Below are 23,875 nucleotides of genomic sequence, written 5' to 3'. Positions count from 1 at the left end.
ACATTGGAAAGTTGGCGCCTGTAGCTCCAGCCCTGGAGGTGGGGCCTATACAAGGAGCCACATATTAACGTCTGAAAGGCCACATGTGGCTCCGGAGCCACAAGTTGGCCACCCCTGATCTATGCCATTATCTAAATCATTGATGAAGATATTGAACAGAACCGGACCCAGAACCAATCCCTGCGGGACCCCACTCATTATGCCCTTCCAGCATGACTGTGAACCACTGATAACTACTCTCAGGAACAATTTTCCAACCAGATATGCAACCACCTTTAGTAGCTCCATCTAGGTTGTATTTTCCTAGTTTGTTTATGAGAAGATCATGTGAGACAGTATCAAAAGCCTTAGTAAAGTCAAGATATACCACATCTACCGCTTCACCCCATCCACAAGGCTTGTTACCCTGTCAAAGCAAGCTATCAGGTTGGTCTGACATGATTTGTTCTAGACAAATCCATGCTGACTGTTATTTATCACCTTATCTTCTTCTAGGTGCTTGCAAATTGATTTCTTAATTATTTGCTTCATTCTCTTTCTGGGGACAGAAGTTAAGCTGACTTAGGGTACATCTATACTTACCTCCGGGTCCGGCGGTAAGCAATCGATCTTCTGGGATCGATTTAACACGTCTTGTCTAGATGCGATAAATCGATCCCGGATCGATCCCAGAAGTGCTCGCCGTCGACGCCGGTACTCCTGCTCCGCGAGGAGTACGCGGAGTCAACGGGGAAGCCTGCCTGCCGCGTGTGGACCCGCGGTAAGTTCGAACTAAGATAGTTCGACTTCAGCTATGTGAATAACGTAGCTGAAGTTGCGTATTTTAGTTCAAAGTGGGGGGTTAGTGTGGACCAGGCCTTAGATGAGCATCCCAGCCTCTGGAAAGGGTGGTGCTGCCTGCTGGAAAAAGTCTAAGGTGACAGAAAAAGCTCTGCACACACATACTGAGTCTGAGAGCACCGCCAGGGGTCCAGCACCAAGGCCTCCCCAGGCTGCAGGCAACTGTGTGCGCGCACACACACACACACACACACACACACACACACACACACGGCAAGAGAGTCAACTGCTCAGGCTTGCCCACTGGCCCAACACCGTTAACTACGGTTACTAAGTGCAACAGTTTCAACAGAAGAGATGGAGAGGCTCTGCTTAGAAAAGATTCTCTAGTCTGTTGGTTAAGGCCCATGCGTGGGCTGTGATAGAGCCTGGTTCAAATTCCTACTCCCGGAGCAGCGGGCCTACGGTGTGGTTCGAGTGCCCTGGGCTGGCTGGTGGAGCAGCTGAGCCATTGGCCAAAAACGTTTTCAAGACACAACTCTGTCTTGTGCAGGGCACACATGGCCTGACCACACTTACTTACCTAGTCTGAGCAGCTCAATAGGTTTTCAGCTACTCAGCACCATCCCAACACACACAGGGAAGGATTTGAACCTGTTTCCCCAACATCCCAGGTGAACATCCAAACCACCACTACATTGACATCCTCTTTGTAAACCAACCCCCCCCAGGTGTCACTGTCGGCAAACAGAGGCCCTCTGCTGTCCTGTAACTCCCGTCCCACGTCAGTTATTAAAGAGCCACCTTCCACTAAGATCCAGACAGTAGCAGCATTTTATTATCACCATTTGAGACAACACCGGACACACTGGCTCTTGCAGGGTAAGATGCGAGGTTTGTTCTTCCGCGCCCGTTCTCCTGGCAGAAGGCACAGCTGTTTAACACCACTGGTAATTGCAGTGACACCAATCATCCTAGATTTGAACCACAAGTATCGAAGCGCAGGACAGAGCAGGGCACGGGGACAAACAGGCTGAACGGGCCCTACGCCAGCAGTCTGTGGCTGCCCTGACAACGTGAGCTGACGTTGGGAATGCAGCCGGAGTGTCAGCCAGCCGGTGGGCCCGATGAAGGGAGCAGGGTTAACCCTTGCCGAACCAGCCACTAAGTAGCAGGTGGGACGCTGGCTTGACATCCAACTGGGAGAAACATGCCCATTTTGCAATGCACACCCTCCCCCGCCATGTTATAGCACCCATCGTAGACTCTGGTCTGCAGTAGGAGCAGATATTGCCCTGGTTAACCCTCTGCCAGAATAAAACGGGGGTGCTCCCGGCTGCTGCACAAGGCTCAAAGTTCAGTGCTGGCCGCATAGCTCCCCAGCGCTTGGGGGCTGGTGTCCAGCTAGGACGACACTGGGAGTGCGATTCCCAGCTCCCGGAGATATACCCGGGTTGGCTCTCACTGAGCTCCACATTCCCGATGCTAGCGCTGCCAGGGGCCGTCCCAGCCACCCGTGCAAAGCAGAGGTGCCCTCACTTGGACCTACGGGCCCACTGCACAGCCAGGGCCATTGCTTTGGTTCCGCCAGCGTGACCCCTGCTGCTGATGTGATCCCCTTTGTGCTCTTCCCGTATGCCAGGGGCTTATGGCCCCTTTCTGCCAGCAAGGCCAGCATAAAGAAGGTGCGGGGCACGAACGACTCAGGCACTGAGAATGTGGGAGGGAGGGAGTTAGGCTACAGTAGTGCAGCCCCAAGGAAAGTGCAGGGGTTCTACCTTTTCCATCTGCGTCTCCTGCAGACTCGCTACATGTTCTCAGGGAGCCAGGGGAGGCTGTGGGGTACAGCAGTCCCTGGCTGGCGGAAACACTGTGAGGAGACCAGAGAATGTGGCCCCACAGATCTGAGGCAAAAGAAAAAGCTTGTGCAAAACCACACACCTAGCGAAGTATTTGGGGGTCCAGTGGAAGCTGACTGCACAGCGCACCCCACCCCAAACACACCACGCCCTGGGTAGGGCTCAAGGGAGATCCCAGGCCAGATTCGGGGATCTGGTTCTACTGAGCTAAGCAAACGCCAGTTCCGAACGTGCTCCCTTTCTCCCCAAATTCAGGGAAAGTTCACATCTAAACTTAGCAGCTTGGGGCCAGCTGTGCTTTGTAGCGAGTTACGTGCTCTCCTCACTGCCCGAAGAGAGTGCCGGGTGGGGGAGGGGGAGGGAAGAGGTACGTCGGCCATGTCTCCAGGACACCCAGCTGTGGGACAAGGCACCAGGTGAGCAGCCCTATTTGGGAAGAGAAGTTTATTTTTGGCAGCAGGACCATTCTTCACAGTCAGGGGATCTTCACCTCCTCCTTGAGATGCTTAGGCAAACACAACGCTGAGGGGTGGGGGTGGAGGGGTCACTGCCAGCTGCTGTAACCTCTATCATTAAGGCTTGGGACAAAAGGAAGGTCCCCCTTCTTCTCCCATGTGCCTTGGGTTAGCCCATGGCAGGGCCTAGCGGCAGGTTCGCCAGACCCTCTGACCGCAGCCCCTGTGCAGGTCGCCTTGTGTAAGCCCTAAGTGTGCATTCAGAAATAAAGGGGGAGGGGTCTAGAGCCAGCCCCTCGCAGTGTGGGGCACAAGGGGGCTGTGTGGGTGAGGGGCACAGAGTCAGCCCCATCCCCACTTGAGACAGGATTGACCAAGCAGAATTCCCCATCCCCTGTGGAGGATGTGACACCAAACAGCAGCACGGTTTGTTTCGGTAAAGCACGTACCTGCCGGGTCGCCCGGCCCAAGGAACACAGCTCCAATCTTAAGGTGATACTAATCTGCAAGGCAGTCCCGAAATCTTTAAGTCCAGCTGAGCTCATGGCCTTCCTGAATGTCTCATGCTCCAGTCTTGGAACCAAGTGTCTTGCCAGCAGCCAAGTCCTGTCATCATCCCCCGGAACAGCACCATCAGCAAAACCAACGATGGGGCTAAATCCAGAGATGGGATAACTGTGCTCCAGGGGCTTCGTTTAATCTTTGGCTTCCCGGAAAGTCTTCCTTCCCCTTCCCCCTCTCCCTCCAGACTATCTGCCCCCTCCACTAGCCGGTGGCCGACTGAGGTCATGGCAGCAGCCGACCTGTGCAGGAGAAAATTGCTGGGAATCTTGTGGACCTGAAGCAGCCTTGAGACGTCATTTTGGCATCTCCAGAGCTGTCACCACAGACTTTGCCTTGAAGTACTGTTTAAATCTTAGCCTTGCATACCTGCGGGGAGACAGAGATCGAGATCTTACACAAGAGAGTGGGAACACCTGACTGCCTCCACCCTGTCGGCGCTGCAGGGATTTCCCCTCACCTCGTTTCGAGGGGGAAGCCCACGGCCTTGCTTACTCACGTCTGCTACAAGGAAGGAGAGGGGTGATTTAGGGTGTGGAATAATCTCCCCAAGGAGGAACTGGTGGCATCCTGATTGCTTGAGCTGTTTAAAACTAGACCAGGTGGGGAAGGAGGTAGGTGGGATTTGAGAGAGATGGCCTGCCTTTATTCTAGGAATTTCTGGTCCAAACTCTGCAGGAGATAACAGATCAAGGGGCAGCCCCGTCTTCCTGGGGCTCACTGCGTTCTCCTGTGCTGCAGCAGAACGCTGATACACTGGGTGTCCATAACACCGTGGCAATCTGGGGCTGGGCTACGTATCGGAAGAGCCTGCTGCAGCTCGGGCTAACAGAGGTGTGTCTTTTAGCCCAGGCTGGAGCAGCACTCCTGTTAGGATCCACGGGTCCCAGCGTCGATCCTGGCCGTGTTATACATCCCATCGCACTGCACCACCCCACGTGCTCTGCCCGGGTGCTGCCATGACCCATGGATCCAACGAGGACCTCAGCGCTGATCAGCCTGGGCACGGAAATAACATGGCCGCCTGCTCGTGCTATGGCAAAGGGGAAGCCCTTACCCACCACCAGCCCTGCCGCAGGGGCCCACTCACCTGAAGAAGTTAAAGTCTATGGTGGAATATTTATCCTGGATCAGGGCCCAGCATGCCCAAAGGAAATGAGAGGCCTGCAACAGAAAGAAGAATCAGGAACCTGCCTACAGCGTCCCATACCACTGTGGGATGATAAAGCCTCAGCTCTCTCAGCACTCGGGGCCAGATCCTCAGCTGGTGTAAGTCCTCTCCACTGGCTTCAGTGAATCTATGCTGATTGGCGGTCAGGTGGGGATCTGGCCCATGAGCTTTTTTGTGCTAATGAACAGTCAGCTCCTGTCTTATTAATTATTATTTGTGTGACGTTTTTATGGAGCAGAATCCCACTGTGCTTGGTGCTGTACAAACACAGCACAAAAAGGCTGACCCCGCCCCAAAGATCTTACAGTCATAAGTAAACTAAATGTTATCCCCTTCCTTGCACGGGGCGGGGGGAACGGGGTGTTACCACTGGATCCCTCAGAGTGGGACAGCCTTGGGTTTGATCCATCCTTGGCTGGCAGCACCTGGGTGATGGCACCTCTAGGTTGATCCCCTGCCACTGCATGTTGGAAATAGCAAGAGCCTTTTCCGTAACGTGTCCACCGTTTCGGAGTTAAAATACAGGCGACTAGCTCCACAAGCCCTTGGCTTCCTTATCACAACGGATAGGTCTGAAGTTGTTTACAGCCTGGCTCCCAGCTAAGGTAAATTCCCTTCCAGCTGTTCGGTTCAAAGGTTGCTGTAGCAGCTCCAACAGGGTCAATGCTCTCTCTGGAGATTTTATGTAAGTAACCTTGGCAAAGTCAGATTTCCTTGTATTCCAGGGCGCAGCTGGCCTTGTCCCAGGTTCAGGCCAACAGGTCACTGGAGTCCTTGCTCACCTGTTATCACCCCATCGACCTACAATCAAAGCGTATCGCTCTTTATTTTGGCCTCCTTCTCTCATGGAAGATGGGGACACATCTCTTCTCCAGCTTATGAGCAGGTGGCCACCTGTGCAGAACTTCTTCCTTGCTTGATCTCTCCCAGTCTTGCTGCCACAGAGGACAGAAACTCTGGTCCTCGGAAACTATAGGCCAGAACATTTCTCAGCTGGTGTAAATCAGTGCAGCTCCACTGACTTCACCCGTTTGTACTTGCTGAGAATCTAAATTTCCAGGGTTCCACATGCACCGTACATTCTGCAATGCTGATCCTGCCCCACATGCTTGGCTGACAGCCAGTTTTCTTGGATTCTTGCTGTCCAGAGGGGGTGCACAAGATAATGGCTAACATGGCACCATCTGTCCATCAGCCAGGCAACCTGAGACCACCCAGTCAGATGCGTCATTAAGCCTATGCTCACCAAGGATCATATTTTCAGAAGAGCTCAAAGCCAGATTTTCAAGTGCTCAGCACCCAGCAGCTCCCATTGTGACCCTTATGGCAGGTTATTTCAGAGAAGCCCCGCCCCCAATGTGCAGTTCTCTCTCAAAAACCTGGCCACTTATTTTGGTGTCTAAATGGGTACTTAGCTCTTTCAGAAATCTGGCTCAGAGTGACTCAGAGTCTTGGATCCCATGTAAGCTCTGCTACTCCTGGGATAGTTCCTCAAGCAGGGCAGGGGGAAGAGAGAAAGCCACCCCCTGCCTGGCCTGATTTCCCTCACTGCCCCTCCTCAGTGGCAGGAGAAGAGCTGTAATTCAACCCAGAGCCTGATCATGGCTTCTGGGGGCCCTGCTCTTTCTCGCAACTCTGCAAACCATAAAGCAGGCCCCCAGGCTCGGTTCACGGTCCAGTGTTGCCAACTCCTGTGGTTTTAACAGCACTCTTGTGATAGTTGGTGGGTTTCTTAAAACCCCATCAAGAGACTGCATGGGAATCTCAGCTTTCACTTGAGAGAGAGAGAGAGAGAGAGAGAGAGAGAGTGAGCGAGCGAGCGTGTGTGAGAGAGAGAGAGAGAACGAACTTTCTAGCCTCCTGGTTGCAGAGAAAAACGTGAAAAGGTGACCTGAGCGTCAAAGCCATTCTCATGATTTTTGGAGTGCTTGAGGCTGGCGATGCTGTTAACCCCTGAACAATGGGTACCTACAAGGTGTAAATGCTACACAAGGTGGAAGGCAGTGAAGAACCATGATGGCTGGGGGGGGGAAAAGCGATCAGGGAAGGGACTCTGGCTGCTCCATCCAGTGCTCTCTCCCACTGACCACTCTGCTCAGAGTCAGTTGTGGCATTAGTTCTGGATTCGTGAGGAAGTAAGTGGCGCTCAGAGCTCTTGGCCATCTGACTCCTAGAGAGGATCTGCCTTATTATCAGAGGAACTTAACAACATGAAGGACTTCCAGGTAGGTGGGCAGACTCTGCTGATGTACATAGGACCAGGTCTCTAATTGCTCTGAACACACCACTGGGCCTAGATCTTCAAAAAAAAAAAAAAAAAAAACCAAAAATCGCCGTGTGCCCAACCTGCTGAGCTCTTTAGCAAGATCTGATCCATCGCGTCTGTTCCCGCTCTGCCTCCACAGCAGTTCCCTTCCCTCCGCTGGAGAACTTTAATTCTGGGGCTTCTTGCATCCCCCTCTAGAGAATCTGGTGCTGGCCATGGACCATTAATCTAGTCAGGTATGGTAATTCCTATGTTCCTTTCACGAACAGTGGTGCTCCAGAACCATTATGCCCGAGTTGGTTCACTCCTGGGCCTGGGACTGCAGCAATGTTAAACACAGGGTGGACACATAGGCACAGTGAAGAATTTCAGTGTCTTTGAGCCACTGGACCAGATCCTATTTCCTCTCCCTGTCCACTCCCGTAACTGGATCCCAGAGTGCATTTCAGGGCTGATTAACTCTCCCACCAAAGAGCCCTGGGACTTGCCTGTCAGAGAAGAACACGCTCCAGTGGATGGTAAATCTCTCTCTTCTATTCCCCAACAATCTCTTCTCCCATGGGTTCAGTGTATTCGGAACCCCTGCCCCAGCGTGCGTCACCTTCTCAGTTCTGCCTCCTCCCACCACCCCGCTGGGCGCCCACTCACTAAAGCAAACTGGTTCGCTTGCACGTAGAGGGTCTCCAGCTCCTTGTCAGAGACGACTCCCCCTCCGTTTCCCTGGTTCTCCCGGCTCAGTTGCTTGTAGGCTTGCAGGTAGTGCCTCAGCCACTGCAGCTGAGTGTCTCTGCTGGGATATAGGCTGTAATCCACCTCGTTCACCCCTGCAAACAGAAGCTAGCAATTAGGAAGACTGGAGGTGGGAGAGCAGAACAAGGCAGCTCCTCTAGGCTCTCCCAGGGCATGAGCCACAGCCCATTGAAGTCAATGGGAATCTTTCAGTTACCGTTGGATCAGCCCCTGGGAGACAAACGCTATGTAAGTCATGGGCCGTTCTAGTGGAAGACGAGTTATTGCCCCAGAGCTAGGGATGGGATGCAAGTACACTGATCCTATCTACTTGTTACAAGATCCTGTTAGCAAATGGGTCCTATCCTTCCCTCTCTGGCGCTGGGATTTTGGCCCTGAAGCTACAATCTAAATGTGATTTCCCTCTGAAAGACACTTGAGCTGATTCCTAATCTTCCCTGCACTCCATGTGAATTTTACTCCTAGAAGTTCTTCGGAGGCTTTAAAATAATTTGGAATGATCTCTGAGAAAGGCCACTGAATTAGGAAACAACAGGGTGCCATGATACATACCAAAACCCTTTTCCCCCTAGATCTAGTCCGGCCCAAACCCCTTTTCCCCCTAGATCTAGTCCGGCCCATGAGCACCCTATCATGCACGAGCCTGGATTTGATCTCTTTTACTGTTTGCTCTCAGCAGTGACGTGCAGAAGGGGACTTAAAAGTTTCAGTGCAGGTTTGCGCTTCAGGCTGCAATAATCCTGCTTAAGTCTTCAAGGTAAAAATTATTTGTACATCTACAACTCCTTTTGTCTTCAAAGTGCAAGGAGTAACTTCCTGTAGGCTCCTTTGGAGAGGAACATGGCAGCTATTCAACCGCGCGCAGGAACGCTGCTCAGAAGTTTAGGGCTGGGAGAGAAGCCAACTGAGACCACATTGGGAAATCGGGTACACAGAACAGAATGACCCAAACTCTCTGTTATTGCCATGGCAACTTTAATGCCCACAAGCGGCCAGGATCTCAGTTTTAGATCTCATTTGAAAGGTGCTGGCAACTCCACCAGCACAATCCCCCCAGACATGGCTCTTGGCTCAGTAGTCACTTGAAGGGAGAAGTACCAAATACTGAATCACCCACAAAACTTCCTCCAAATCCTCTTAGAGGTTTCCCCTCCCAGTGCTGACCTGGTCCAACCCTGGTTAGCTTGTGAGAGCTGAAGGCTACACAGCACAAGCTGAAACGGATACCGACAGGCATAAATATAACCTGCACTTGGGGCTAAACATGGGGAGAGGAAGGAATGTTTCCTACAGTTACTTACATTAATGAAATATCCTGATCAGTTACCCTGTAAGTAAACACGGCCATAGGGAAACATTCCACCAAACTGCGGGCCCAGCTTTCAGGCTAGGGAAAGAAGGGTGGGGGGGGGAGCTTGACTCACCTGCAAATTCATTAAAGTGGTTCCCAATGTCGAAAGCCTGGTAATTGTAACCGGCGTATTCGTAGTCTATGAACCGCACGTGCTCTGTGGAAGGCAAAACAGGGAATGGTTAGAGCAGATGCGTCTGGTTCTTCAAGAGGCCAGCATCCTTGTACCCCTTGGAAGCCACCGTCAGGGGAAGGGACATGTTCGCAAAGCTCGTGTGCACTGGATGGGAACGGAACAAACCTTCGGTCTCGTTGTAGATAATGTTTTTGCACAGCAGGTCGTTATGGCACAGTACGATGGGTGAGCCCAGCTGGGAGAGATATTCCTTCAGCCAGGCAACCTCTTGTTCTAGCACCTCCAGACTGGGCACTTCCTGACGGAACCTAGGGGAGAAGAGGATGTGAGGTCATGTCCACGCACAATAACCTTCTTTTCAAATGTGTGTTTTTTTAAAAAAATAATGCAAAGCTCAATAACATTCAATAACTGGAGGGGGGGGGCAGGTCTCCTAGGGCAGCACAGTCTTGGAGAATCACATCTCACGGGTACTTCGTCCAGCAAAAACCCCTTTGTTCACTGGAAGATCAATGTGGACTAAACACCAGGCTGGGAGCCATGCACTCCCAAGTTCTGATGCTCAGCAGTGGTGAATGGCTTGACAGCCCTGGAGATTGGGATCCTCTACTTAGCCACAGAGCAGGGACAGATCAAGCAGCAGAAGCTTTCCCATGTTATCCTATCAACGTGCCTCCACAGTGATGTGGATGGACTCTCTCTAGGAGGGAAAGGATAATTCTCTCTCTGTGCCCCGTTGACTCTTTAGCCTCTAGGTGGATATTGCTAACAAGTGAGGTCAATTGCACTGGTGGTTATGGTGATGTAGAACCCTGTCCCACTGGGAACCAGACCAAGACTCAAACCCATCTCACATATAGGGCACAAAACAGCAACAATCAGATCAATTAAAACAGAGGCAGAAGACTCTCATTGCAATTAGCCTTCGAAGGGTTGATGTGGAATGATGGTCCATTCCCCTGAGCTACCATGGCAATCGAGCTCCCAGGCCCAGAGCCACAAGGACAATGGGAATTTTTCAAGAAACAACAGTGGCATATGTTGTGCTAATGACCTCAAGCAACCTGGTGATACCAAAAAAAGAGCTAGTTAATAATTAAATCCAACTGATCATTTAATGCACTGTGTGCGCCACCTAGGTCATTCACCTTCCCTGTTTATTGGGACTGATAGCATCCAAGTAGGTGGATCCTGACGCAGGTTGAGACTTCTTCTGGATCCACCCACCTGGAATGGACTAAATCTCCCTCAAGGGCCTTGTCTGCACTGGACATTAGATGGACTGGTTTTAAACATGCATTGTCTGGATCACCGAAAAACTGCGTTAGGCCTATAATGGTTTTAAAGCTTCCGTACCTGGTCTAAAACAGCCCCTGGTTTAACCCATATTATCCTGAACTGCGTGTAAAATCCGCCCACGTAATTGGGGTCAATTCCCAGTGTAAGTGGGGCTCAGGTCCCAGCTTAATCCCAGCTGGGGTGATTTTCCTGGGAGTTATTATTACTGCTAGTAACAGTATTACTGCAGCAAATAGGAGTCCTAGTCATGGCCCAGGACCGCACTGTGCTAGGTGCGGTACAGACACAGAACAAAAAGACAGTCCCTGCCCCAGAGAGCTTACAATCTAAGTCGTCTCCACTTTGATCGCTCCAAAGTCTTTGTCTGTGACATAGCGAAGGTCTCTCCAAGGCAACTCAGAGCAAAGGCTGGGCAGCATAATCTGACAGTTAAGTGTTGAAAGAGATCTTTCGTTTCAACCTGGTTCATTCTCCTGTGTGTTCTCGTCTACGCTGGAAAGTCTGCTTGTTGGTGGGCCCAGATACAAAGATTGGCTAATTCATAGGTCAATCTTGTAGAGTAGACAGACCAGAACTATATTTAGACCATGTTTCCCAGTTGTGTTATGGAAGGGCCATAGCATGGTTCAAACATTGTTTGCTCCTTTACATGAAAAATGTCAAACCTTGCTGTAATCGTGTCAGGCTCAAGTGGATTGCAGCTGGTCTGCTGACATATGTCCTGCCCGCGTTATGTCTAGCGCTCAGCAGTTCAGATGTTCACCTTTCTTTCCTTAGCTCATGTGGTTTGCCTTCCCTGCACTTTTGGGATTCAAACAAGCCCCAAAACTCAACCAAAGCCCTCAAAATTTTGTCTTGGGTCAGAGTTTCAGAGTTGCATGGTTTCAAACCAGAACTTCGCCTCGCTTTGCCCAATCCCTGGACTGGCCTGACTCCCCGTAGCTAAGCTGATAGTTTAGTGACCTCACTGAATCTTTTGACAAACCTGTTGTGAATTTTAGGTTTGTGACAAAACCCAGCAAGGGCTTTGCCTGTTGCCTGGTTTCTTCACTCAATTTTTGCCCAGCTCCAGTTGTGTCACTTACCCTTCCCACAACTGCCTGGCTGCATTGCCTGAGCCCATATGCAGGACTAGAGACGAGCACAATGCAGGTAGCTAGAACTGTGTGGATGCCCTTAGCAGGAGTCTTGTTGCTGGGTTCTCTCTCTCTCTTTACCTGAGGATGGATGCCTTGGTGATAACCTCTGTTTTCACGATGGTAAGGTACTTGTGTAGCTTGTGCCACAGGCTGGGCTTGGGGAGGCTCCCGTTGGCGTGAATTGCGTGCATTTTGGCCATTTCCCAGGCTATCAACCTAGAACAAATCACAGGTGCGGCGATAATAGGTGGCTACACTTAGAGATTCTGCCAATGGGAAATGCTCAGCTCCCTCTGTTGACCACACCCCAGGGACATCAAGTTGGGCACCCACAAAATCAGAGTCCACTGTTAAAAATTCAGGCTGGAAGCGTCTAAATTCACTCTCCGTTTTAGCGGTGTGACTTCCAAATGCTCCAACGTACCGTCTCAAAAATCTCCAAACTCACTGGGCCAAATTCTCTGCTGGTGTAAGTCTCTGGAGCAACGGCAATTTCAGCTTTGCCAACCTCAAGGATTCAAAAATCATGAGATTTTTTTTTTTTAAATCTTGTGATTTTCAAGCCAAATTTTTGTTGTTGTTTGTTCCTTTGATTTGCTCTCTGGTTTCTGAGCCCTCAGGTTGCAATTGCATCATGTTTTCAAGCCCTTCTCAACAACCCTGAGGGTTACAAGTTACTTCTTTTTAAATGAAAGCGGAGATTCTGATGTGATCACTTGATTCCAGCAGCTGGGGCTTCAATCAGTACACCCAAAACTGCGAGACTTGTGAGAAAACCAGGAGAGTTGGCAATACTGCTGGCATTTTACACTAGCAGGGAATCTGTTTGGCAACTGCGGTTACCAGAGAATGCTGCTGTCCTGGTTCCATCTAGGCAAATGGTACGGGAGACTTCAGGGGAACAGCCTCTGTGGGGCTGGCAATGGCTATGCATACCACCCATCCGCCAGACGAAAGGCCACTCTGCAAGAGAAAGGCAACGCCCACCCCCCTGCCAGCAGCTGCCTCTGGTAGCTGGGAGAAGGAACGTCCTATGCTGCCTCCCACCCAAGTTCCTGCTAGCAGCCCAATATGGGGCGTTGCAGAGCACGGGAGGTGTCAGGAGCCCATTCCCCGATCTGGCGTGGCTTCTTCCAAACGTCACTCCCTGCACGCAGCACCCTAAGACTGATAGCAGAATCAGGCCCATAGCAATCTGTCCAAGTGCCTTTCCCCTCCCAAGGCAGGACCACAGAGGAAGGAAACGTTGCACAAACTCCCCAACACACACACCTGAAGATCTGTGGCTGCTGCACATGCTCAGGTCCCAGCGCTGTCCCCTGCATGAACTCGTAACACAAGCCGTTTTGGAAGGTGCAGTAGAGGTTGGGGGCGCAGCCGTGGGCTCGCAGCACCTGGAAATTCTTCAGCTCATTTTCCCGGTCCACAAAGAGCTCCGTCTTCCTGCCGTAGACCCGCACCAGGACCGCGTCTGCCATCCCCTCGTCCATATAGCAGGCCATGAGCTTGTTGGTGATGCCGTCGGTGAAGAGCTGGAGAGGGAGGGACAGAGGGAGAGGGTTAGGGCGTGGCATGGGGAAAAGGGGCCATTAACAAGTGTGTGCCCAGGGGAATGCCCAGTGGAGAGGGGAAAAAGAGACACTAATGTATAATCCTAACAGCCCCGAGTGTAAAAAAAAAGGTTGGCGCAGGAGTCTGTCCATGGTACTTATCTGGCCGCCATGACTGTAACATGTGAGTGGCTCACACTCCAATGTATTTGACCGAGGGAGGCAGTGGGGTCTAGTGGACAGAACACTCCACCTGCCTTCAAGTCCCAGCTCAATACCCAGCCTGCTTGAGTAAGGAACTGCCCAGTTCTCCCATCTGTGAAAAGGGGCTAATGAAACCGATCTCCATGGGAAAGTGCTCCGAGATCTGATGAAACGCACTATATAAAAGCTAGGCATTATTATCATCATCCTCACAGCACCCTGGCGAGGCAGGGCAGGGCTATTATTCCCATTGTACAGATGGGCAACTGAGGCCCAGAGAGCTAAGGGACTTGCCCAAGGTCACACGGGGCTCTGTGGTGAAGCAGAAAATCGAGTCCCAAGCAAACACCCTAACCATCCTTCCTCTCTTTGCCACCGTCGCCAGTCCAAACGCTGATTAGTGAACAGCGCAGACACTTGAAATGGAGTCCTAGCCAGGTCACCAGCCTTTGGCTGAGGATGGATGTTGTGACTCAGGGCACACGGGCTGAGGCTGTTAAATGCGCAGCATGGAGCAATATTAATTTGAACCGTGTCCGAGGTGCACTAGACACTTTACAAGGACAGATTGCAAGTTACCGGGTCTGATTCTCCCCCGCCTTGCAACCTGGGTCATTGCTGGGGCCGTTCTGTTTTATGCCCTCTGGGCGGTGCTTGTGAATGAATGCATGCACCTGTGCACGGTCCCTGCCAAAAGAGGCTGCAGTAAGATGGGGTGGAGGGAACAGATAACAGGAATGGGAGAGGGTGAGGAAAGAAGGGGTCTCAGCAGCACCCCCACTGCATGGAACCACATGGTTTAGTTAAGAGCTTGGTTATGTCAGCTGGGGCTCTCTCTGGAGACCTTTCTTGTCGGTTCACCTCAGGAGACGCATCAGTCACGGACAACATAAGTTTGGGAGGTCTCGACAGCATCCCAACATGGGCCTGTCTTGCACTCCTCATATGGCCCAGGCTTATAATTGGAGCTGGGTGATTTAACAGCAAAGCACGACACTGGGTTAAGTTACAAACCTGGGACTCGATCCCAGTTCAGTGGGGCGCTCAGCAGGGTTTCAAACCTACGGATGGGCCTGTGATAAGTTCTCAGTTAGCTGGAGGCGCTGATGAAGGAACCGGGCACAGCTGGGTGTTTTGGGCTGTTTTCCGGCTGGCGACTCAAGAGAGCTAAAAGAACCGTTCCACCTTTAAGTGGTTGAGGGCTGCGGCACAGGCTTCTGTAGGTTCTGAGCTGCTCCATGGGCAGAATCTCTGAATTGGCACAGCGCGTCAGGCACAAAACACAGCGAGGAGCAAATGAAACAAACCAACCAACCCACCCCAGGGGGCTGAGCAGCGCTGAGATCACTGACGGCGATGTCTCTGCTGGGGATGCCTCTGTCACTACTCTGATGGCGCCTCACAGATGGAAAGAGGGTTTTGTTCGGACTTCTCCTTAACTTGGCTGGGTGCCCGAATACACGGAGTCTTCTCCCCCTCCCCCGTCCTCTCCAACTCCATGACCCCTCTTCCTGCTGATCTCTCCCTCTCTGCTCCCGTCTATGCTCTCTCCTGGGAAGCAGAGGAAACGCACAGAGGCGTGGTTTGATAGGGAAGGCAGGCAATTCCAGATGGTCTGGGGATGGCGAGAAATATTGGCTTGATTCCGCTCTCACTCACGCTGGGGTAAATCAGGAGTAACTCCGCTGAAGTCAGTGGAGCGAATGGAGTCAACGAGATGGGGGCAAAGCGGAACCCTTAGAATAATGCTGTTTCCAAGGGGCACTTTTCTCCTCTTCCATTTTTTAAAAGTTGGGGGAATTTGATGCTTGTGGGGAAGTGGGGGGCTGCTAGCTCCGGCTGCAAGCAAATGCTGGGCAAGGCGCCCCCACAAAGGCAATCCTTGCAATCCACCGAACCATCCGGCTCTGGGAAATGCAGGATTGGATCCTTGGGCCTTTCAGAAGGCAGATCTGGTGCTGCCTGGGGCCAGGCCTGGGCGTGCAATGGGATGGGCAGAGTAATATTGCAGCAGTATCTGTGACACAGTGTGCTGATGAGGCCGTGGCACTCAGGGTGCAATCTGATGGTGCCTGCTTTGCCTGGGTGGGCAGCGCCCAGCATTATGGCCTGATGCACAGGGGAGGGACACCACGCGCAAAGCCGGCATTGCTCAGGCTACGCACGGTTGCAGAAGCGTCAGCACCAAGGGCACAGCCTGGTGCCGTACCGCCCAATCTGATGCTACTCTTGTGCCCAAGGCTTTGTCCAGGACACGATCTGAAGCGTTAGTAGCTTCGCTATAGGTGACAATATGCTTCTCCCCTATAAGTAAAAAGGAAACTGATTTGATCTTCTCATGCCAGAGAGAAGTAAATACCATAAGACTCATATCTCCTTAAAGTCTTCGCCCTCAGCCTCTCCCTGTCCTCCTCTTTTCAGATCTAATGGGCCAAATCCTCAGCTGGTATAAACCGGCATAGTTCCATCAACATCACTGGAACTATCCAGATTTACACCAGCTAAAGATCGGCTCCACTGAAACTACCCCCCTGCAGATGGAATAGAATAGCCCCAGGTTACGTGAGGACGAGAACAGGAATTTCCTATGGACAGGTCCCACTCCCCCAGCAGTTCTAGCTCAGCAGCCCCCGCCACTTTGGCAAACTGAACTCTGCCTCAGTTCTTCTCCATTTTCGGATCTAAAGTCCATTCAGATCTTTCCTGTGGGTGCGAATTGGACTGTTGGTATTGATCCTCCTTGCATTCCATGACATTCATTTCAACACTGCTGATGACCTGCGTACACAGCATCTCACACCTCCTCCAGCTTCCAGGAACAAGGACAGCTGCTCAGGAGACCACCTGAGACGTTCCCAGAAGCGTCAACTGCAGAGTGAACATTTACCAGCAGCGTCACATCCCCCCCATCCTCCCAGCCTGGAATGGCCAAATACCCCGCTGCGTCCATTGCCGCCTGTGGAACATGGGGATGAGTGGGGGCTGGTATTTCTGCCACAGGGTATAGGAGGGGAGTGGAAGCCAGGGCTTTATTGTGGCAATAATCCTAGAAATGATTAGGCGAGAGCCCCAGGAGTTAGTGCTCTTTGCATTTAGATCTTGATCGTGCTTTTGATGCACAGCCCCGAGCAGGGGGCAGCACAAAGTCACGTCACCCCGTGGTTGCATGGAGGGGGACCATGCTGCACAGAGCTTAATCCCGTCCTGGGACCCTGAGGAACAATGCGAATAGCATTATCCTGTAGGGCCGTGGTTCTCAACCCGGGGAGCCTGACTATGGCTAAGGGGTCTATGAATGACAGACTGAAAACGGACTGAACAGAACTCAGCTATATATGAAATCAATAGATTTCCAAAGGGGTCCGCATCTCCATTGAAAAGTTTTTAGTGGTCTGCAAATGAAAAAAGGGGACTAGGGGCTCTATCTAGTGTGCCTGACCCGCTGCATGGGCTCATGAAGGGGGAATAGGACCACGGCCCCTCCACCTCCTTTAGGATGGACAGGCATGTGCAGAGCTTCCCCGAGCACAAGGGCTGCAACTGTCTTAGGCCCTGTGTGTGAACTGCTCCAGAATGGGGAACGTTCTCTGCACACATGCAGGGATCAGGGACAATCTGACTCCATGGGTGCCCAGCCACTACCTTATTCCCTCTTGCTTCATCCCCTCTCACAGCAGCATAGGAATTGTTGCCCTACATCCGACCATTCATGCACACAAATTTATAGATCCTTCCAAACCACTAACTCCACTGTTCCCATCCACCACCTACCACTTAACTTACCCAACCATGCATTCCGTGTCCACCTGCCCCTATGTCTGCCTGCCCCCATCACACAACACCCCCAGACACTACATCCACCTGTACCAATCTGCCTGTTCTCACACTCATCACCCTGTACACAGATCCCTGCCCTGACACACGTACATTCCTGCCTATTCAGACATTCTCACAGCCATTCTTCACCCCAAAGTGCTCTTGGGCATCTCCGGTCTCTTTCATTGGATGGTAGGTGCATAAGTATTTAAGCAGGGGCATTTCTTTGTCGCCAACACAGCCTTAAAGATACTAGAATGCAGAGCATAGAGCTCCAACCTGCTGCAGTCCAGACAGGTCTTCAGCGCTGGATGTATTGCTCAGGCTCTCCTCATCACACCTAAGGTGAGAGAGAAGCAGGCACCCCTCCCACAGTATGCTATCAAGCTTGCTTACAATGCCCTGAAGCTCTCTAGCATAGAATCATAGGACTGGAAGGGGCCTTGAGAGGTCATCTAGTCCAGTCCCTGCAGGGAGATGCTTTCTGCTTAGTGGCAGAACTAGAGGATGTGCTGGTTGTGGGGCCAGATCCTTGGAGACCACTGCAGTTGGGCGTAACCTAGAGCAACCTGTAGGCTCCTTTTACTTGTACTGGGGGGCTGAACAGTCTTCAGCTGACCCCAGAACTGTGTGTGTGGGCATTCGCGGGGAGGGGGGGGGGGGAGGAGTTACAGCCACCTTTGCCCAGCTCTCCTGGGTCCTACACCGAGCAGACCTTGGCCACTCCAGAGGACTTAGCCTCTTATATCTGCAGTGTTGCACAACACCTAACAGCCTGGCACTGACACTATGGAACCAAAAGTCAGTGATGCTGATATGCACCAGCTAAGGATCTGCTTCAATTCTCTCTTTAATAAAAAAAATTGTTTTTCTGAAAATAAATAATAAATACCTCCCTCCCCCCAGTATTAACATGTTAAAAAAAAAAATCAAACATAAAATAACATCAGCTGGAGCTAAGATTTAAGGCACGCCGGCCCTCCCCTTTATGCTTCCACAAGTAAGAGCTGCTGTTCAACACAATATCAAGGCATGGATACAAGAGGGCTGACAAGAGTCTTATTATTATGAATTCTTTGTATTATAGGTAGCACTTAGAGAGCTCAGCTGAGAGCTCAAGGTGCTGTACAAACACACGACACACAGTCCCTCCCTGAAGAGATCACAGCCTTAACTCAAGATTCTCCTGCCTATTAGCAGCTGCCCTGGGACAAATATTTTGACGCAGCTTCTTGTATTTAAATGACTCTGGGCTATTAATATATTATTAAGGATGCTCCGGGCACACTGGAAATAAGTGCACACGCTTGTATGAATACTCTATTACATCGATACTATACTAGTACTGTACCCTCACTGCACAGCTACAGAACAGTTTCATGCAGGGATCTCAAAGTACTTTACAAATATTGATGAGCTAAGCTAGGCAATCTGTCATAACTATCATTTGACAGATGGGGAAACTGAGGCAGCAAAGCCAATCAGTGGCAGAACCAGGAACAGATTCTTGGAGTCCTAGTGCCTGATCTCTGGCTCTAACAATTAGACGCCTCTGCCTCGGGAGAACCAGTATTCATAGATCATAGACTCATAGGACCTCGAGAAGTCACCTAGTCCAGTCCCCTGCACTCATGGCTGGACTAGGTATTCTCTAGACCATCCCTGACAGGTGTCTGTCTAACCTGCTCTTAAAAATCTCCAACGCGCAACAGGCATTTTAGAGTTCTGCGTGTAACAGGAATCCGCTCAGTCACCGCTCAATTCTTTGCAGCCACTCTAGCGCCTCCGGGAAGGACAGGGGTGCTGAGAAAACATGCCCGGTAACATCGCTAAGTACCCCCGTTAGGGAGGAAAGACCTGGAGCAGGTCATTCAGTGCAACATTGTCCCGTACAGGGCATTTTCTAGCCCCACAGCCCAGGGCGAATTTGCAACGCCCCGGGGTGCTGGGGAAGGCTGTTGCACATAACAGATCTCACCATAACAAACGGTTTCCCTTCTGCCTGGCTTCGAGAGAGCCATGGAAACCGGGCTGGAAGGGAGCTGCGGAAGGCAAGAAGTCCAGCCCACCCCGGGCTGTGGCAGCACCGAGTAAACCCAGCCCTGCCCCTCGCCCCCCGGAGTGCTGCGCCCCAGGGTGATACACACGCAGCCCCGGGGTGCTGCGCCTCAGGGTGACACACACGCAACCCCCCGGGGAGCAGCGCCCCAGGGTGACACACACGCAGCCCCCCGGGGAGCGGCGCCCCAGGGTGACACTCGCTCCCGTACCTTGGTTTTCACTCGCTCCGTCTCCCACTGCGGTCTCAGCTCCCGGATCAGCTGCAGCGCGCCCGGCCGGACGTTGTTTTCATCCACGGCGATGCCCAGGCAGCGCACGGCCGGGTAGCCCCGGCGGCCGTGCAGCCCGGCGGCGGCCGAGACCTTCTCCTCCATGGCCCACGTGCAGTGCGGGCAGAGCCGCAGCCTCGCCCGGGCCAGTGCGGGAGGCGGGGAGGGGGCACCGGCGACTCCACCCCCGCTAGCCGCGGAGCGCCGGGGCAGCGGCCCATGGGCAGGGGCTGGAGAGGGGCTGGGCAGGGAGGAGCCGCCGCCGCCGCCGCGAACCCATGAGTCAGCCCCGCCGCCTCCCCTCCGTGCCCAGCCCGGCGGCGCTCGGGCCTGCCACCATTGTGATGTCACGGGGATCACCCAGCGCCAGGGCGCCGCCATCCTGCCCCCGGGGGGGCCCCGCGCCTCGCCCTGCGCCCGGGAGCGGCTCGGCCGGGGATGAGCTCGCCTGCTCCGCCCCCAGCACGCGTCCCGCGGGCCCTGCGCAGCTGCGCTCCAGCTGGTCACGGTGCGCTAGGGCTGGGCACTGGCTGAGCCTGGCGGGAGCCCCCCAAGGCCGCGCTGCTGCTGCAGGCCGGGGGCGGAGTGTGGGGCAGCCCGTGGCAGGGGGAAGACGGGGGACTAGAGACTCAAAGAGGGGTCTGGGCTCACAGGCGTAGCCCTGGGGATTCAGTGCTGGGGCTGGACACCGGCTCAGCCCCTCGCCAATATTTAGGCATTAACTCCCGTCCCCCCGGGGCTTGTTGTTCAGTACTAGTGTGCAGCCTCTTGCAGAGCCAGGGCGAGCTTTGGAAAGGTCACAGCCCCAACCTGCACCCCTCCAGCCTTCTTCTGGGCCCTGCCTGTGGGGCAGGCACTGTGTCAATGAAATCAAGAGGTCTTAGGAACACTAACTGTTAGTACCTTTGAAGATTCAAGGCAGGGAAGGTGACACCTCGCTGCTATTTAGGGATTAGTCTCCTTTGCCCTCTGCTGCCTATTGGTGTGGTCCAGATAGGCCTGATTATCACGGGAAAGTTCGGTCATGGAGCAAAATAGCCTTCTCCAAAGCACTCAGACATTGGAGCCAGATAAATGGGACACAGTCAGTCAGGAAAGTCACTTTACCCTCAGGATCCCGAGTCCCCTCCACCAGCCTATAAATAGAAGGAGATCTGTCACTTTAATAGGACGGTCATAATTGCTCCAGCCACTGCGCTAGGCTGAGTTTGGCCTAATTGCCTTGTCCGTTGCAATCAGAAGTGTGAATGCTCATCAGTTGCAAGTCCCCAGTGGCTCACAGCCAGTGCTCTCCGCCTGTTGCACAGAGTGGTAGCCAGGAAATGGGCCTGTCAATTACTGAGGCCTAAGGCGCTGCTGGGGCTGTTTCATTACCAGGGCTCAGAAGGACTTTGTTTAAATGGGAATGCTGTTTTAGGGGAGACATTTGAATCTACTGCCCTATATCCCCTTTAAGTAACGTTAATAGATTACAGCTGTGAGCTATAGCCAGCAACAGCCATGGAGCCTAGGTATGAAGCTTCTTAGCTGAGGTTGGAATACACCAGTGACGGATAGAGGAGGCAGATCAGTCATTTATTGAGTATATTGGGCCTGCTTCTCCACGCTCCAGCTCAGGAGTAACTCCACTGAAGTCCTCCCCTCTCCCCTGGCATGGCCCCTAGAGCAAGGGCCTTGGGGACTGGTGTAGGGCTGGCCAAGCTGGGGGGGCTGGGGGGAAGCTAGATGCTGTCCAGCACCTCTGTGCCTCCCGAATGATGCAAAGAAGTGAGAATGCGGCTCAGGAGCTGGCCTGGGGCCTGTCCGTTAAAAACCCCACCCCACCCTTTACTAGGAAGTGACTCTGCAGCCCATCCCAAACACACTCCAGCCCTAGGACCTGGCTTTATTAAGCGTTGACATAAGCATAACACACACCTTAGTACACACCACTGCACTTAACACAGGAGCCCACCAGCGTGAGGCAACGGAGTGGGAGGTACCCCTGTACCATGCAGGTACCTATCCTTTGGGAGATGCGAGCTTTTCCATGCAAATCTACTGAGCTGTAAACCACATCTGCTGCTGGGTCCCTGTGCTCTCAGGAGTTAAGCTGGCCCTTAGCACCACCCCCCTTTGCTCCTCAGGAGTTACCTGATCCTACTCCCTACCCTCCCTTGCTGCTGCACGGAGGCTGCTATTTAATGAAAGCAGCCGTGCGAATTGAATGCCAAGAACTATCATTAAACCAGAGAAGCGTCTTTCTCTTGGACTTAGTTGGAGCCTGAAAGTTGGAGATCACAATCAGGGAGAACTAGCCCACGTCCCAACTATGTACCTAAACACTGCTGATAATTCAGTGAGCAGCTGATGAGGGGGACACAGTGCACAGACTAGGATTAGGAGCTTCCAGTAGATGTTTGCACTTGTCACTCAGCCCGGGTGTGTCTTGGCTCCGCTCCAAGCTCAGACTTCTTTCCTGAAACACACAAATGTTGCTCTGTAGTCGTCCATATGGTTGAGTGGAGGGAGATATTAAAAGGACACCTTCCCTTTGTCTCTTCTGGGGAGACTGAAGTGAGGCTTCTTTGGACATGCACCATAGAGACATTCCCCCTCCGAATGTTAGTGTTAAAACCCAAACAAACATGTCCAGAGGATACAACCAGGGCTCCTAAAAAGACCTAAAGCACCTCTCTGTAAGCAACTGGTAGGTAAAGGCTGTTACCTGTGGTTATTTTTTTAGAAAATGTATTGCCGTTTTAGACACAGCACAACTAACTGCAAAGCTCTTTACAAACATTCTACAGACCTCCTACAAGCGTTGGCTCCTGAAAAGCAAAACCAGATATTTAAGCCCAGACTTTCACACCCACTGTCTATGTTCTTCTGCGGTGCCCATCACCAGAGTATTGAAGCGTAAATTCATGTGAGACCCCTCTGAGGTACGGAAGCAGGATCCTCTTTTAACAAATGGAGAATTGAGGCACAGATCAGTTTGCGGAATTTCACCTCCCACATAGACGTTTTGGTGCTGTTATTTGTATGGCCGGACGATGTAGAAGCCCAAGTCATGGACCAGGCCCTTATGGTGCTAGGTGCTGTACAAACACAGAAACCAAGAGACAGATTGCCTCAGAGGGTTTACAATCTAAGAAGTAACTAATCTTTCGTACCTACCTGGGTATTGCTAACTCTATAGTTGTGAATGAAAGCATGCTGCTTTGCAACAAAAACGAATACAAACAAGCTGATAAAAGCTAGCGAGCGTGTATGGCTAAACGTCTTGACCCAATTATTTAAACTGATACTGTCTGTAAACATAACAGCAATATGAAGTCAGAGAAAACAGGCAGCATGAATTTAAGACTTTAACCTTGGGCAATCACTAGTTTTGTTTATATACATACATGCACATGCACTTATGTAGCGACCGTCATCTTTGTCATCACTCGGGACCGAACCGGGGACCTCCCGAGTTAATATACTGGCCTCAAAAGAGCTACAGGCACAGGCCGGGCTCAGCTCCCTGGGAAGAGCCAGACCTTCAGACCTATAGAGGGTATTGTTTAACACTGTCTGCATGTCCATGCTGTGAAAGGAAGATAAGTGAGGGCCTCTTTGAAGTGCTCCAGGGTCAAGCTGGGGGGGAAGCACAGATGTACTGTATGCTGCTGCTGCTGCCCCCACACAGATGGCTTGGGCCTTAGGGGAGTCTGGACCCCCTTCTCCAGTGCTGGAGGCAATGTGGGGAGGGAGGGAGCTCAGGTCTCCCTTCCCCTGTTGGGGGAGCAGTGCAGGGAAGGGGAACCCCAGAGCTCACTTCCGCTGCTGAGCAGAGCCATCATGGGGAGGAATTGTGACCCCTACACACACATACACACCATGCTGCCACCTCCCCCACCACTTTCTCCTCATATAGCCCCCTACTCTATCTCCCCATCTTCTGATTCCCCCCCCCCCCACTGCTCCAACTCCTCACCCTGACCTCATTACCTCCTGCTCTCCTAACTCTCTCACCCATTCCTTGGACGCTCCCCCACGCTCCTCAAGACTTGCCCTTGGAGTCTTCTGGAGCGGGGGCAAGGCTGGGTCACCCCCACCTTTGTACTTCAGGAGGGGGCCACTGCTCCCAATCCAGAGGGAAGCCTTTTGGGGGGCATAGGAGCCTGGAGCTCCAGGCCAGCCCTCCACAGGCTGAGTCGGGGGAAGCCCTGCCCTCCAGTAGA

At 52.4% G+C, this 23,875-nt stretch overlaps 1 protein-coding gene across 1 annotated transcript; it reads right to left on the bottom strand.

Annotated features, from left to right (window-relative positions):
- Positions 1-2,734: 2,734 nt before the first annotated feature.
- Positions 2,735-20,083, bottom strand: LOC112118416 (ethanolamine kinase 2). The gene is made up of 8 exons (XM_024216710.3): positions 19,608-20,083; positions 13,040-13,299; positions 11,846-11,983; positions 9,495-9,637; positions 9,267-9,350; positions 7,741-7,916; positions 4,746-4,819; positions 2,735-4,024 (listed from the first exon to the last, which is right to left on the bottom strand). The coding sequence occupies exons 1-8, from the start codon at positions 20,046-20,048 to the stop codon at positions 3,952-3,954; spliced, it is 1,389 nt and encodes a 462-aa protein (XP_024072478.2). The 5' UTR covers positions 20,049-20,083; the 3' UTR covers positions 2,735-3,951.
- Between the last annotated feature and the right edge of the window lie 3,792 nt (positions 20,084-23,875).

Source organism: Terrapene carolina, unplaced genomic scaffold (assembly GCF_002925995.2).
Source record: "Terrapene carolina triunguis isolate 2854851 unplaced genomic scaffold, T_m_triunguis-2.0 Scaffold199, whole genome shotgun sequence".
Taxonomy (NCBI): Eukaryota; Metazoa; Chordata; order Testudines; family Emydidae; genus Terrapene; species Terrapene triunguis.
The sequence above is the reverse complement of the archived record's forward strand: the minus strand, read 5'-3'. Positions and strand labels throughout refer to the sequence as shown.